At 38.7% G+C, this 14,836-nt stretch overlaps 1 protein-coding gene across 1 annotated transcript in view; it reads right to left on the bottom strand.

Moving 5' to 3' along the window:
• The window catches only part of LOC117932274 (CCR4-NOT transcription complex subunit 1), a 74,900-nt gene that overhangs the window by 47,437 nt on the left and 12,627 nt on the right, over positions 1-14,836 (bottom strand). The window contains exons 9-14 of the mRNA XM_034853446.1: positions 11,640-11,777; positions 11,395-11,514; positions 11,053-11,306; positions 10,241-10,344; positions 6,394-6,488; positions 6,074-6,310 (exon numbers count right to left, since the gene is read on the bottom strand). Coding sequence (XP_034709337.1) covers positions 6,074-6,310; positions 6,394-6,488; positions 10,241-10,344; positions 11,053-11,306; positions 11,395-11,514; positions 11,640-11,777 — 948 coding nt within the window. The remainder of the gene's footprint in view (positions 1-6,073; positions 6,311-6,393; positions 6,489-10,240; positions 10,345-11,052; positions 11,307-11,394; positions 11,515-11,639; positions 11,778-14,836) is intronic.

A 14,836-nucleotide genomic window follows, 5' to 3' on the forward strand; every position in this document is an offset into this window, starting at 1 on the left:
TAAGCCCAGAGACTTGACCAAACACTAACAATAAACTCTTAAGAGTTTGCAATTCTTCCTCACTAGAGTTAGCAAAGAAGATGGTATCGTCTGGGAATTGTAGATGGGACACCCTACACCTATTTCTACCTACCCTGAAGCCCTCCAGCAAACTTCTTTCTTCAGCTTTCAACAACATTCTACTCAACACATTTGCAACAATAGTGAACAGGAAATGCGATAAAGGGTCACCTTGCCTTAAACCTCTAGATGCCTTGACCCACCCTTTAGCATTACCATTCACTAGAATAGCATAAGAGACCGACGACAGACAACCTCTCATCCATTTCCTCCATTTAGGACTAAATCCCTTCTTCTCCAACACATGATCCAAAAAATCCCATTTAACATGGTCATAAGCCTTTTCAAAGTCTATCTTGAATACAACTCCTTCCTCCCCTGATCGCCTTTTCTCATCCACAATCTCATTGGCTATAAGAACTGCATCCAGAATTTATCTCCCTTTAACAAAAGCACCTTGAGTGAAGTGGATGGTCTCCTGTAGTACTCCTCTTAGACGCCCTAACAAGACTTTTGCTATTACCTTATAGAGACAAGTGATCAGGCTGATAGGTCTAAAATCCGAAATCTTCTTTGACTGACTCTTTTTGGGCAAAAGAACTATGAAGGATGCATTGGTGTTTTGATTAATAATCCCGCTGTTGTGAAACTCTGCAAACACCCTCACTAAGTCATCCTTGATCACATCCCAACAATCCTGAAACACTGCTATGGTGAAACCATCAGGCCCCGACGCCTTATCCCTATCTAACTGAAAGATGGCATTATAGATCTCTACTTCGGAGAAAGGGGAATCCAGCCTAGAGGCACTCTCTTCTGATATAAGGGACCAATCAATACCTTCTACTCTCCAAGACTCACCTGGAGGACTCAAGTATAGCTTTTTGAAATAAAGTAATATCTCCTTTGTGATGCTCTCGGAATTGTCCAACACCAAACCCCTTTCATTCTCCAATAATTTGATGAAATTCCTGTTTCGTCTCCTGTTAGCCACTTTGTGAAACAGCTTTGAGTTGCAATCCCTGTCTTTAACCCATTTTACCTTAGCTTTTTGTCTCCAATGTATTTCTTCCCTCATTATTATTTCCTCTAGCTCCCCTTTTCTTACAGCTCTTTGAACAGCGAGATCAGAAGAGAGAGCCCCTTCTTGTTCGTTGGCATCAATGATAGCTATTTCATCCAAGATGGTTTTTTTCCTTTCCTTAAGCATTCCAAAAGTATTCTAATTCCAATCTTTCAATTTTGCCTTAAAAATTGTAGCTTCCTCATGAACTTGTGACCTTCCCAACCATTTCCTTCAAATTCTCTCCACCAACTGCTAAAGCACTCTTTGAAACTATGATGTTGCAACCACATATTCTCAAACCTAAAAGGTGTTGGACCCCACTTGAAAGGATTGGTATCCAATACAATCGGCCAATGATCTGATGTCCATCTAGGGAGAACTTCTTGAAGGCTTTGAGGGAATGAAAGCTCCCACTCATTTGAATAGAGAAACCGATCCAATCTCTTACACACCGGTGACTCTTGCATATTTGACCAAGTAAAAGAGGCATTTCGTAATGGGGGATCATGTAATTCACTTTCTCTTATAAAGCCATCAAAATCCCTCATGCTAGAAGTGAATCTAGAGCCTCCCAGTTTTTCTGAACTTCTCCTTATAACATTGAAGTCACCACCCACACACCATGAAGGAGAAGTAAGGCCAAAAAGGTCTGATAGCTCCACCAAAAAATCCTTCCTAGTTAAGGGACTGTTTGGGCCATAAACAGCAGATAACCACAAAGGTCCACATCCATCCAACAAAAACTTGACTGAGACAGAAAAAGATACAATTACCACATCCTCACTGCTCATTTTCTTTGAGTCCCAAATGATTAAAATCCCTCCTGAAGCCCCGCACGCCGAGAGAGCAGCCCACTCCTTATTCCTAACCGACCAGACACTTCCTACAAACCTTCTATCGCACACCTCTCTTTTTGTTTCCTGTAACATCACTACATCCGGATTCTGAAGGCGCAAAAAATCCTTAACCACCCTTCTCTTTTTCCTAGATCCCAACCCCCTGATATTCCAACTTATGATCTTCATAAAAACACCTCACTGACCCTATACCTCCTAACCAACGTCAACAGAACTCAAATGTTTATGGCGACTCTGTTCTTTCGCCTTGAATACACCTTAATATCCAAGGAGCTTAAGACCTCCCTGATATTCCATTTTGCTAGTTGTACCCAGAATAGGGGCCCCATGATGCGAGCTAGGATTGGTCTTGACATAATTACAGCTTTCAGACAAAAGATTCAATCTAGACAGCTGGGGCACTGCATCATCACGGTTAGGGATGCCAACAAACCCAATACTATAAGCCCCCACGTCATCATTTTTTGAAAAAATTTCAAGTAACACTCGATTTTTCGTAGGAAACTGGGATTGAAAGGCTGGAATGGAGAGATCGATGGCAAAAGAGCTCGGGTGTGGAGGAGCCGCACCAGAGAAAGGAGAATGAAAAGGCAGATAAGACTGAGAAAAATGGTGAGAAGATACCTCGAGAATTTCCATTTCCGTCATTCCACAGTACCCCTCAAAGTTGAGCCCTTTTTCTCTGGATGCGGGATGAGAAAGGTGATCCATGACTGAAGATCCACTATGAGAACAACCCACAAATCCCTTAAAACCTGCTCCGTCTCCTCCTTTAGCAGTATTGCGCATCTTCTCCTTCCCTTTTGACAAACAAGCAGCCCTAAGAAAATTCCTTTGCTCCGCGTGTTCCTTCGTCGGCGTCGTTTCTTCCTCGGAACACCCTTGAACCAACTGTGTTCCCGCTTCGAAGCTATCTTCCATTGGAAGAGTATCACTGAGTAGCGTCGATCTCTCAATCGTGAGTGGCTCGCTTCGGCTTCGATCCCCTTGTTGACATACAGAGCTTGATGGAAGCAGAGCATTCCACAGCTTCCTTGAACCGCGCTTCATCGCAGAGTCCCTCTGTTGATTTTCAGGATCCTCGTGGCCCGACTTCGCCTTCCCCTTTGCAGAGAGGTAAGCACTGTGAAAAGGGCCCTTCGACTGTCTGTCTTGATGGTCTCCCTTCTCTTGGCCCAACAACTGAAACGGGCCTTTCCCATGGATTTCCCTCTTCCAGCCCACGTCAATTTCAGTCCGTAGGCTGGGCTTACTAAAAGAATGGGCTCTTGACATAACTTTGGAGGCCCGAAACCCATCCTGGAGGGTTGACTGGGCTTTGGCCCTTCCAGCCTGCTTTGGCCTAGCAGATCCAGCTCTTTGCCTTTTTGAATCCGATTGCAATGGAGGTTGGGACCAGCTGTATCCCACTAACGTCTTGTTCTTTCCACGTGTCCTCCCAGGAGCGTTCTCAGCCTTTTGCCCACCCCAACGTTCTGCCAACTACCCCAACAGAGGTCCCCTTACCAGTCGTTGATCTACCTTCCTCTTCCCTCTTGCTGCCAACTGTCCCCATGTGAGTCTCAGCCGATTCCCGAGTTGACTCACCCATCTCTCTAACCTGCCAACCTTCTTCCTTCACGGCTACTGCGACTGAAACTGTGAAGTCCCAACCCCCATCTACCACCTCAATCAAAGCCAAGAGAACCGATCGTTCTTTCATTACCACTTTCACCCTTGCTTTGCTTAGATCAAAAAGTTTCAATGTTCGCCAATCGATCTCTGTCACCATCCCCCACTGCTCCATAATTTTCTTCAAGTGAACCTCAGACCATAAATGAAATGGTAAACCCCTTAACTCTATCCAACCTTCCTTGAATCTCCCCTCTACTTCTGAATTTTCCTTTGGCGACCATCTTCTCAACAAGATTGTAATTACGCCCTTAATCCTGATGGACCTTGAATCGTGTAGTGATAAAGCTTCCTCTAAGGTTTCTACAAAAAACAATCCTTTTCCTCTGGCGAATGGGACGATTGTCACCACTCCTTTGTGCCCTAGCCTTCTCGCCATGGCTCGACCAGCCTCAGCCCAATTAACAGCACCATCTTGACATTCGCACACCACAACCCTCGCCCATCTCCCAACTGGAACGAGGCCGCCTTTCCTCGAACCTTCGTCTCTGACAACCTTCGCATAGGACAGTTGCAGGGGACCCGCATTTTTGTGCAAAATCCTTCCTTCCCTGCTCTGCCTTCCCTTTTCAACAAAACTCGAGGAGGGGACCACCAACATTGAGTTCAACGCAGACTTTAAAAGTGCCCATCCCCTGCCATTATCTCTCTCAGGTATTACCAGAAAGGTTGACTTCCTGTTGGAGGCGAACTCTGATAATCTTATAAACCTGCCATGAACATTGAAACAAACCTCCAGAAGATGTACTCTGGTTTTTCCTCTAAATTTTTTGTTGAATCCCATACAAATCTTCATCTCAATGGCCTTTGTCAACTGTTCTATCAACCAACTAACCTCCTCCTTCTCAAGGGCTAAGACAAAAACAGAGCCTTTACTGTGCTCTATTATCGAACACCAATTTCCTCCGACCTCACCCTCTACCCTGACCTAGAAGGTCTTCCTCTCCACAAAGACCTTCAAGGTCCTTACCATTTTTTAGATCATACCATCTCTGAAAATTTTCAATTCTATCTGATGGTTGAAACTAAAATGAGCAACCCACCAAAAGGAAAAAAAGAAAACTCTTGGGAGACTTGTGCAATAGCCTTCCAAGGACAACGATGTGACCATCTAACTATAGTGTTGGCATCCCAACCATTGGAGTGTGATTCATAAAAATACTACTTAGACTACTTAGAGTAGTCACGGATAAAAATACTCCTATGTCTTCAATTCTCGGCTCTACTCGCCCATTCTCTTGAAACTTTAACTTTCGCCGAAACCTTTTCGATTCTGAGATAGGAGATTTAGAAAGCCTCATGTGGTCTCTTGATCGTATACATTTATCACATTTGGTTCCAGATATGAGATCCTGGTCTTTATCTCCTTCAGGACTTTTTACAGTCAAATCTTTCTTTCTTGCCTTATCCCAATTTTTTGGTTTGCCTCCAGTTTTCCCTACTAAGTTCATCTGGAATTCTCAAGTCCCCTTCAAAGTCAAGTCCTTTGTCTGGTTAGTGGTACACAAGAAGGTAAATACTAATGACTTGCTACAGTTGAGAAGACCCAACAAAGCACTTAGTCCCGACATTTGTAAGTTGTGCATGAAGCATGGAGAAACAGTAGATCATCTTTTTCTCCATTGCTCTTTGACGATGGGGTTGTGGCACAGATTATTTCAGTTAGCAAAGACGGATTGGATCCCCTCAAGGAGCATCTTTGACATGTTATCTACTAATTTTAATGGTTTTGGATCTTCTAAGAAAGGGATTATTTTATGGCAAGCCGTGTGCATCGCTTTAATTTGGGTGGTGTGGCGGGAAAGAAATGCAAGGATTTTTTAGGATAAAGCAAGGAATTCAGAGAACCTTTGGGATTCTATTCGTTTCCTTGCTTCTCTTTAGGCTTTTTGTTCTAAGGCTTTTAAGGGAATTCCCCTTAACGTGTTACAATTTGATTGGTTAGCGGTGTGTAATCCCAATGGGTTGGTCTAAGTAGAGAGTTTGCTTGTTTATTATATTTGATTCCTTATAGTTTTGTTTTTCTTTGGTGGGAGGATTTCTCATCCTTCTCTTGTACATCCTTTTTATCAATATATTCCTTTGTCGTTTCCTATCAAAAAAAAAAGGAAAAAAAGAAAAAAAAAAAACAGTGCAAAGGAGGACAAGAGGTCTGAAAGATGTTAACATGTCAAAGGAAGTAAGAAATTCCTAGCAGATATGTCACAACCACTTTAATAGTTCAAAAAAGGACCTAACATAATACAAACAGATTAAAAAATTTTAAGTCACACTGAAATTGACCTGATTAATGTTTGGAAATAAAATTATTCTGAGATCAAATTTCATTCAATCTATATAACTATCCATTTAATTATTTATTTAGCAACACAGATTCAAATGGACGGCACAGGTCAAGAAAAAAAAATTAAATTATTACCTCCATATTCACAGAGGTAAGTTGTGTAGAACCATGATGTTGATCATCACTATTGTTGCCTCCATCTGATTCCAAATGCCCTGATGAAACCCTTGCAAGAGTTTGTTCAACAAAAGCAACAAGATCTGGATGAGTATTACGTAGATGAGATATTTGTAAGATATGATTGCAATACTGTGGCCATTCCACTAAACGATCTGCAAACTGCTCCAAGGCTTTGGTTCCAAATACAAACATCTACAACCATACAGAGCAGTCAATAATATCAACTAACAGAAGTCAACAAAAGAAATTACCATTTACAAAAAGATAATACTAACTTTTGCATCTGGAGGTTTACGCATTGCATCCAACACATAGCGTAGGGCGATCCCAAGTGAAAGATGAGTAACAAGTTGATGGCTGATCACAGAACCTGAAATATGCACCAGAAAAAGCATGATATAAGAATATAAAGTAAGCTACACCAACAATGCTGAAGCATGCTAACAACAATTGAAGAAAGATATTTTCAAAAGGAACCCAAAGCATGCTGAAACAACAATGAAATGTATGAGAGACTATGGAAACAACAATTCCTAAGAAATCAATCCCTTCCCACAATTTCAGAAGACCATCAAGATGCAATAAATCACAAAAATCTCAAATCATTAATGAAAAATCAGTAAAGCCTTGTCTAAAGTTTAGGCACACAAACTTTTTCTTGAACCCTCTACAATTTTACTCAAACAAATCTACTTGGCATACAAGAGTACCAAACAGAGTGAGGTTTCAGGGAAAATTTAAAAGGTCATTTAGCTTCAAGAGCTTTATTCTTGAAAACCATACTAGCATGGCATAATAATCGATTTAGGGGGGATGAGCTCATTGGTCTGGGTCAAGATATGCATGATTCTCAATTAAAAAATTTTAAAAGGTATTTTAAAAAGATTCTTTTATCACAGGAACATTATTAAATTGCTTGGATCATTTAAGTGGAAAGACAGCATGGAGAAAATATAGTCATAGGCTCACAAGAAGTAATTGATAACAAACAAGTCACAAGTGTAGAATTTGAAGAAGAATTAAAAGCTAAGAGAACAAATTTCTTCCTTGATTTCAATCTATGCATACCCACATATTTATACAAATATTCCTAGCATAAAAAATAGAAATTTTTCTAACCAAATTCTATTAAATACCCTTGATTACGGGATTGTCTTAATCCTCTCCTTAATTACAAAAATATACAACTATAATTTTTCCTAATTACGTTCTTCCACACTCCCTCTCAAGCTAGCAAATAGATGTTTCCTATTCCCAACTTGAATACACTTACTTGAAATGTTGTACTGCTTAAACCTTTGGTAAGTATATTTGCAAGTTGGCGGTCAATAGATACATAAGGAGTACAAATCAACCCATTATCTAGTTTCTCCTTAATAAAAAGTATGTCTATCTCTATGTGCTTCGTTCGATCATGTTACACTAGATTATGTGCAACATTGATTGCAAATTTATTATTGCAGTAAAGTCACATTGGGTCATCCCATTTAATTTTCAAATCTTCCAAAATAATATTCAAACATAGTAGTACACAAACTCCTTAGGCCATTGCACGAAATTCTGTTTCTGCACTGGACCTCGCCACCAAACGACGAATGTCCACCCCTACGATGATGAAGCCAAATTTTTTCTTTAAAAAGGTGGTGCTTAGAAATAAGAGATACGGATGATTTGCTTGGTGTCTCAAGGTGGTATAACCCGTTCCATTCCTTAGCACATCCAATCGCCTTCCTAAATATTGGTCTTGAAATACAACAATGAGTAGAATAAAAAATCACATTGCAACCCAAATCTTGTGTAAGTTTTTTAATAGAGACAAGATTAGTAGACAACTTTGGAATATGAACCACATTTCTAAGTGTGAGTGTAGAACTACTCCGAACATCTCCTACACTTGCAACGGTGGTTCATGAACCATCAGCAATGACTATTTTCCTACTTTTTGGACAAGGGTTATAGTTGTTAAATTGGTATGATGAATGAGTCATGTGACCTATGGCACCTGAATTTATAACCCATGAATTGGCAAAGGTCTCATCTGAGACTTTTAATTCAATGGGAATAGGAAACTTACCTAAAAGTGCCAAAGAGTAGGTACTTGAAGGTTTCTTAAGATTTACCAACGAAATTCTCAGTTGAATCCTCCTGGTTTCAAGGATCTTTCTTCAACTAGTTGAACAGAAGACAAGTGTGCTTATTCAATATCCTTTTGCTGCCCTCCATTGTAACTGGTTGTCATTTCTTCAGATTAAGCAATGGTTTTTTATACCTTTGACATTTTTATTTTTTTTTTTAAAGTATAAAAGAGCTCTTTTAAGTCAAATAACTCACTAAAGGGCTTAGATAACAGTGTGAGAGCACTCATTGATGTCGATGTGGGATAGCGGTGGCCGCAGCATTGGCATTGGAGGTCTAGCACTCTCAACAGTCGTGGAAGTATGTCGAAGGTCCAGCACTCTTGATTTCCGATGATATCTTCAGTGCAAACAACACCTGTAGTTGTCGATTGCTCTTCGTGATGTACGTTTGCACCAGCAGGGAGAACAAAAGACGAAGAAATCTTCGCTTGCAGCAACAGCAAGAAAAACATTTAGTGTGAGGCGAAGACATCACATGCAAGGATCATTATCGCTGGCAAAGGCAATGACGATAGCTTGATCTCTAATGAGTTTGTAAGGCAAAAGGGTGGAAGATTGAGGTAAAGGGAAGGCTGATGGCGAGGAAGATCCAAGGGGGTGACAGTGGGGTTTTTTATGAGGTCCTCGGCTACTTTCACAATGAGTTCACTATCGGTTATTTCTGAGGCTTTGTCTACAACAATGGCACAATGCAAACAAGAGGCAAACTCTTAAGGTCGACAATGAAGGTCAACTATGATCTCCAACTCAGCAATGAAGGCCAGAAAAATCTTCCCTCTTCCCAGATTTACAAGCCTAAGGCTCTAATACCATGTAGAATCTGAAGAAGAATTCGAAGGTAAAAGAATAAATTTCTTCCTTGATTTCAATTTGTACATACCCACATATTTATACAAATATTCCTAGCACAAAAAATAGAAACTTTCCTAACCTAATTCTATCAAATCCTCTTGATTACGGGATTTTCCTAATCCTCTCCTAATTACAAAAATATACCGTTGTAATCTTTCTTAATTACATTCTTCCACAATAAGGTTTGCATACAATAGGTCATATGCCATCATAAGTAATTTTTAATCAAATTCAAGACTTTTAAAGCATTTTAATACAAGGAGACACAAGATTACCTATCAAAAAAAGGATAAACCACTAGATCATTCTATAGAACACACTGATACACATTCATCTAATTCCTACCTATTTACAGCAAGAATTAATCCTTTACAGAAAATTATTGAGTAACAAAGCATAAAACCACTATCAAGAAAACTACCATATATTCCAGACAGGTTTCTTGCACAGAGTTGCACTTTTATCATAACAAAGTTAAAAAACTTACTTCATAATGAAAAATTTTGGCACAAATCACCAACGATGTGCAGTTGGTTACTGTGACGAGTAAAAATAAATAAGAGTTTTTCCATGTCGATAAAGCATACCTAGTTGTTCTTTACAAAAGAATGAGAGAAGATCACTCTGGAAGACAATATTTTGATCACTAAAAGAAGCCATTAAAGAAATTTTTTTACCAATTTTGAGATTCAAGGTACCCCCATGGTGTCTATCCCTAAATAGCCATGAACATTATCAGCATGAGGCCCTAGAGAAGTATGAGAATGTTTCAAGAAAATGATAACTTAACCTTTTTGTAGGTGATTAAAAATAAATCAATAGGCATATAAAAGGCATACAATAGGTATACATGGAATGTATATGAAACATTTAAAAGATTCTTAACACTTGAATAGTACTTTTCCTCTAGCTTTTGGCTAAGTTACCAATTCTTCCAACCAATGGAATACGCAAAGTGACATATCAAACCAAGCCTTTCAAGAATAACACTTGAAATTCAAAATTTATATATAAAATTTTGAAAAAAAAAATTAAGATAAACCAAATCATGGAAACACTACCTGAAAATTTCTTCTCTTCTTTTGGGTACAATAAACACAAAATAGAGTTATAAATTCTAAAGAAAACTCACCAAAAAGAACTGCAGCAATTCTGAGCTGCCTCTCAGGATACTTGGGGAAGAATTTGCATTCTTCAAAGAGATTTGCAATCATGCATTCATAAATTAATTGTTCCCTGTCAGTTTGCACAACAGTCATTTAGATCACTGTTCTCATTCAAAAAGTGAATTCTGATGAAACACATACACACACACACACACACACCAAAATAAAAAAAAACCTCCATGTTGATTGGCATCATGGAATTTTGGTAAAAGACTCCCAGTTGATATTATTTTATTAGGAAAATGATAAGTTTACGAACCAAAACTCCAAGCACAGACACCAACGTCGATCTTGATTTAAAGAAAATATATAAAACATGGAAACAACCAATTTTTTTTTAGTTCACAACTTAACCATCCAGGTAATGGGAAGATAGCATGCATATCCAATTTTCAACATAATTGAATTGCAACTAATTGTCACCAAGAGATAATTTACTCCCAAGAAAACAGTAATAGAAGTAGGTCAGCATAATGTAAAGAATCAGAATCATTTGTATACTTCACTGGGAAGGTACAGATTATCATACAATAAAAATTAGATCAAAAATACTGACCATCAAAAAGTGAGATTAGTAAGTTCGTTTGTTAGATATTGGACATTCAATATACTGTGACTTTACCATGACAAGAACACCTAGGGCTATATTCCAGTAGCATAGTGGAAAAAGAGCGACAACAAGAAGAGAGTAAACTCTAAAAACTGAAATGACTTTAGAAAAAGCAGAGAATTATCTAAGACATGGTATCAGACACAACATCCATAAAAAACATCACACCTTTTCTCAGAAGACTCCTTGAATTGAGAAAGCTTTAAAACAACTGCATCAACAGTCAGCTGGCAAGAATACATTTGAAGGAAGTAGGAGTTTGATTCTGCCTCAATATCCGCTGCATATCGATCAGAGATTGATGAATCCGTAGCCCCACAGCTCTGAAATTTAGGATTAGCACGCATAATTGTTACATGCAGCCTTTCCATTTCTTCAGAAAGCTGGCTAGAGGTAACCAAGCCAGTATGAGCATGAAGGACCTGCAAAATAAAAAGGCAGACTACAATGTTACATGTAACTGGTAATAAATTACACATGGTTCACTACAACAAACTTTTTGAGAAGAACCTTCAAGAAGGTAGAACTTGTCTCTGAATAAAGATCCATGATGGCACCAGAATGATGGAAAGAACTGGAAGAAACTTGTGCTGCACCAAATTGAATCTCCCTTAAGAACTTAAGGCACTCCTGGAAAGCAACACTATGTATGTCACCCATTTATTATTTATCATATCTTTAAATCAAAAAAAATATGAATAACAAAGCTTGTAGAAGCTCATGGCTACCATTCCCTGCTTTTTCTTTTTTTTTACCTCAAAGAAAATATCTTTGTATGTGGTTAAATTATCAGGCAACCACTTCTCAAGGTCCACAAGTTCGTGTCGAGAAGCAAGGGCAGCAAGTCTGATACTGAAAGGAGAAGGAATTAATTCCAATACTTGTGATAGAATCTGCACCACAAAAAAGGAATACAAGTATGAAAACAGTTTGACTAAACAAAAAGAGCTACAAAAATATTTGAAATGCAAAAGGTTTAATTTATTAAAAAAAAAAAAATCTAAGCAATGAAAACTCCAAAATATTAGCACATTTTTATCTATTTTGAAGGGATAATCAGCAGTATGGTCCAACCTGAACATCTTTTTTCATTTGGATGATAAAAGCAATTCAATGCTGTTAGATAGTGTACAGTTATTTTAGTTATTTACTTTTCCTTTTTTTTCCTTATTGTATTGTGGGTCCCACTAACATATATATATATATATATATACCCAAGTCCAATGTGTATTATTAACAGTTTTTAATAACAAAAATTAGGGATTCTCCCTTTTTCTCTCTTTTCACATGGTATCAGAGCCTAGGGAGAAAAAAAACCTAATTATTTCCGGTTTATCCGTGAATCAATTCTGGGAAACCTTTCAGTGACCATGTTTCATTCCGGTCACCTTTCCCATCTCCTAATGCTTTCCTTCATGGGGATCTTGCTGAGGAAGTTTATATGGAGCAACCACCTGGCTTTGTTGCTTAGGGGGAGTCTGGTTTAGTGTGCAAGTTGCGTCGTTTTCTATATGGCTTGAAACAATCTCCTCGAGCATGGTTTAGCCGTTTTAGTTCTGTTGTTCAGGAGTTTGGCATGTTTCGCAGTACAGCAGACCATTCCGTTTTCTATCATTATAACTCTTCGGGGCAGTGTATTTATCTGGTAGTTTATGTGAACGACATCGTCATTACAGGCAGTGATCAGAATGGTATTCAGAAACTAAAGCAACACCTTTTCACCCACTTTTGGACTAAAGACATGGGGAAACTCAAGTATTTCTTAAGGATTGAGATAGCTCAATCCAGTTCCGGTGTGGCTCTTTCCCAAAGGAAGTATGCTTTAGACATCTTGGAAGAAACCGGTATGTTAGACTGTAAACCGGTAGACACTCCTATGGATCCAAATGTCAAACTTATACCAGGACAGGGGGAGCCTTTAGGAGATCCTAGGAGATATCGGCGACTTATAGGTAAACTGAACTACCTCACCATTACTCGTCCAAACATTTCTTTTCTTGTAAGTGTTGTTAGTCAATTCCTACAGTCACCATGTGATAGCCATTGGGATGTTGTAATCCGCATTCTTCGATATATCAAAAGCACACCAGGCCAAGGTGTGTTGTACGAGAACAGAGGTCATACCCAGGTTATTGGTTACACAAATGCAGATTGGGCTGGCTCACCCACAAATAGACGTTCCACTTCCGGGTATTGTTTTTTTATTGAGGTAACCTAATATCTTGGAAGAGTAAGAAATAAGATGTAGTGGCCAGATCTAGTGCTAAAGCCGAGTATCGAGCTATGGCTCTGGCAACATGTGAACTCATATGGCTGAAACATCTTCTTTGAGAGTTGAGATTTGGAAAAGATGAACAGATGAAGCTCATCTGTGACAACCAAGCCGCTTTGCATATTGCATCCAATCCAGTCTTCCATGAAAGGACCAAACACATTGAAGTTGACTGTCACTTCATTAAAGAGAAGATTGCATCAGGATGTATGGCGACTAGTTTTGTCAATTCAAATGATCAACTAGCAGATATTTTTACTAAATCTCTCAGAGGTCCTAAAATTAAATACATTTGTAACAAGCTTGGTGCATATAACATATATGCTCCAGCTTGAGGGGGAGTGTTAGATAGTGTACAGTTATTTCAGTTATTTACTTTTCCTTTTCTTTCCTTATTGTATTGTGGGTCCCACTAACATGTATATATATACCCAAGTCCAATGTGTATTATTAACAGTTTTTAATAACAAAAATTAGGGATTCTCCCTTTTCTCTCTTTTCACAAATGCAACACACAATCTCGAAATGGACCTTTTTAAGGAGCATAATTAGGATGGCTTTTTCCCACTTCTACAGAGTTGGTCCAACAATAGCAACTTGAGTTGCTTCATACAATTTGCACATCGCTTTTCTTTAAAAAATGTCATTTGCTTTCTCTTATAACTCATTAAAGCAAAAGGAGTTATCAAGTATTCTAATTTGGTGTCCCTCCTCAGTATTGAACCTCTTATACGTCCTGATTTCAAGAGAATTTTAGTCCTCCAGATTAGCATGAAAAAGATAACAATGCTCTTTTTATTTTTAATTGGCAAATAAATGAGATTTAAAAAAATACCAAACAAAAAGGGCTCACCCTATGCACAAGGGGGTTATTTAAGAGGCACCACAAAGGAGATGAAAACCAATTATGGAAAGAAATAGTCTGCTCAAAACATAAACAAATCTCAACTTCAGCTATCAATAAAATTCAATAATGACAGTTTGCTAGCTCCAGCAATGCCCTATACCACTCCATAAGAGACTCGTTGAAAACTTATTTCAATTTTTTATCTTAGCTCCTGCCCCTAGAAGGTCCTACTCTTACGTTCTTTCTAGATGCATCAAAACAGACAAAGGGAAACAAAATCTTTCTCCTCATAAGAAAAAAAAAAAAATTATATATATATATATATGCTCTCAAGGGAGCACAAGCACCCCAGACCTCTTTGGCAGGGAACAGATTTGAGGACACTGTGCAAAGGAAACTATAATAAGACTTTACATGGAACCTTCCCCCAGTCTCTCCTTCTACAAAAGGTTATCCTCTTCCTCTCCATAAAATCTGAGCCTCATTCATGCAAGTCATGAACTGGCAGACCTCCCAGCTCCCAATCCTAACAATGCTTCCAAAAGCTAGAACACCAAAAAATCATCTTCCTCTCCAACCTCCCAAATTTAGCATCTTTGGTGAAAGTGATTCTAAAGAGCTAACAAAAAGCCTCTTTTGAAAGGCATTCACCTAACCACCTGTCCATCCAAAATTTGGTTCTCAATTCATTTCTAACCTAAATAAAGACTCCAAGACTACTCTTTCCAACTTCTTATGATGCCATTCCACAACCCCATCCCAAAAGTCCCCCACCTCTAGTGCACCATCCCACATCTCTTTCTCCAAACTTGCCTTTAATTGCTCGACTAAAT

This window comes from Vitis riparia, chromosome 15 (assembly GCF_004353265.1).
Source record: "Vitis riparia cultivar Riparia Gloire de Montpellier isolate 1030 chromosome 15, EGFV_Vit.rip_1.0, whole genome shotgun sequence".
Lineage (NCBI taxonomy): Eukaryota > Viridiplantae > Streptophyta > Magnoliopsida > Vitales > Vitaceae > Vitis > Vitis riparia.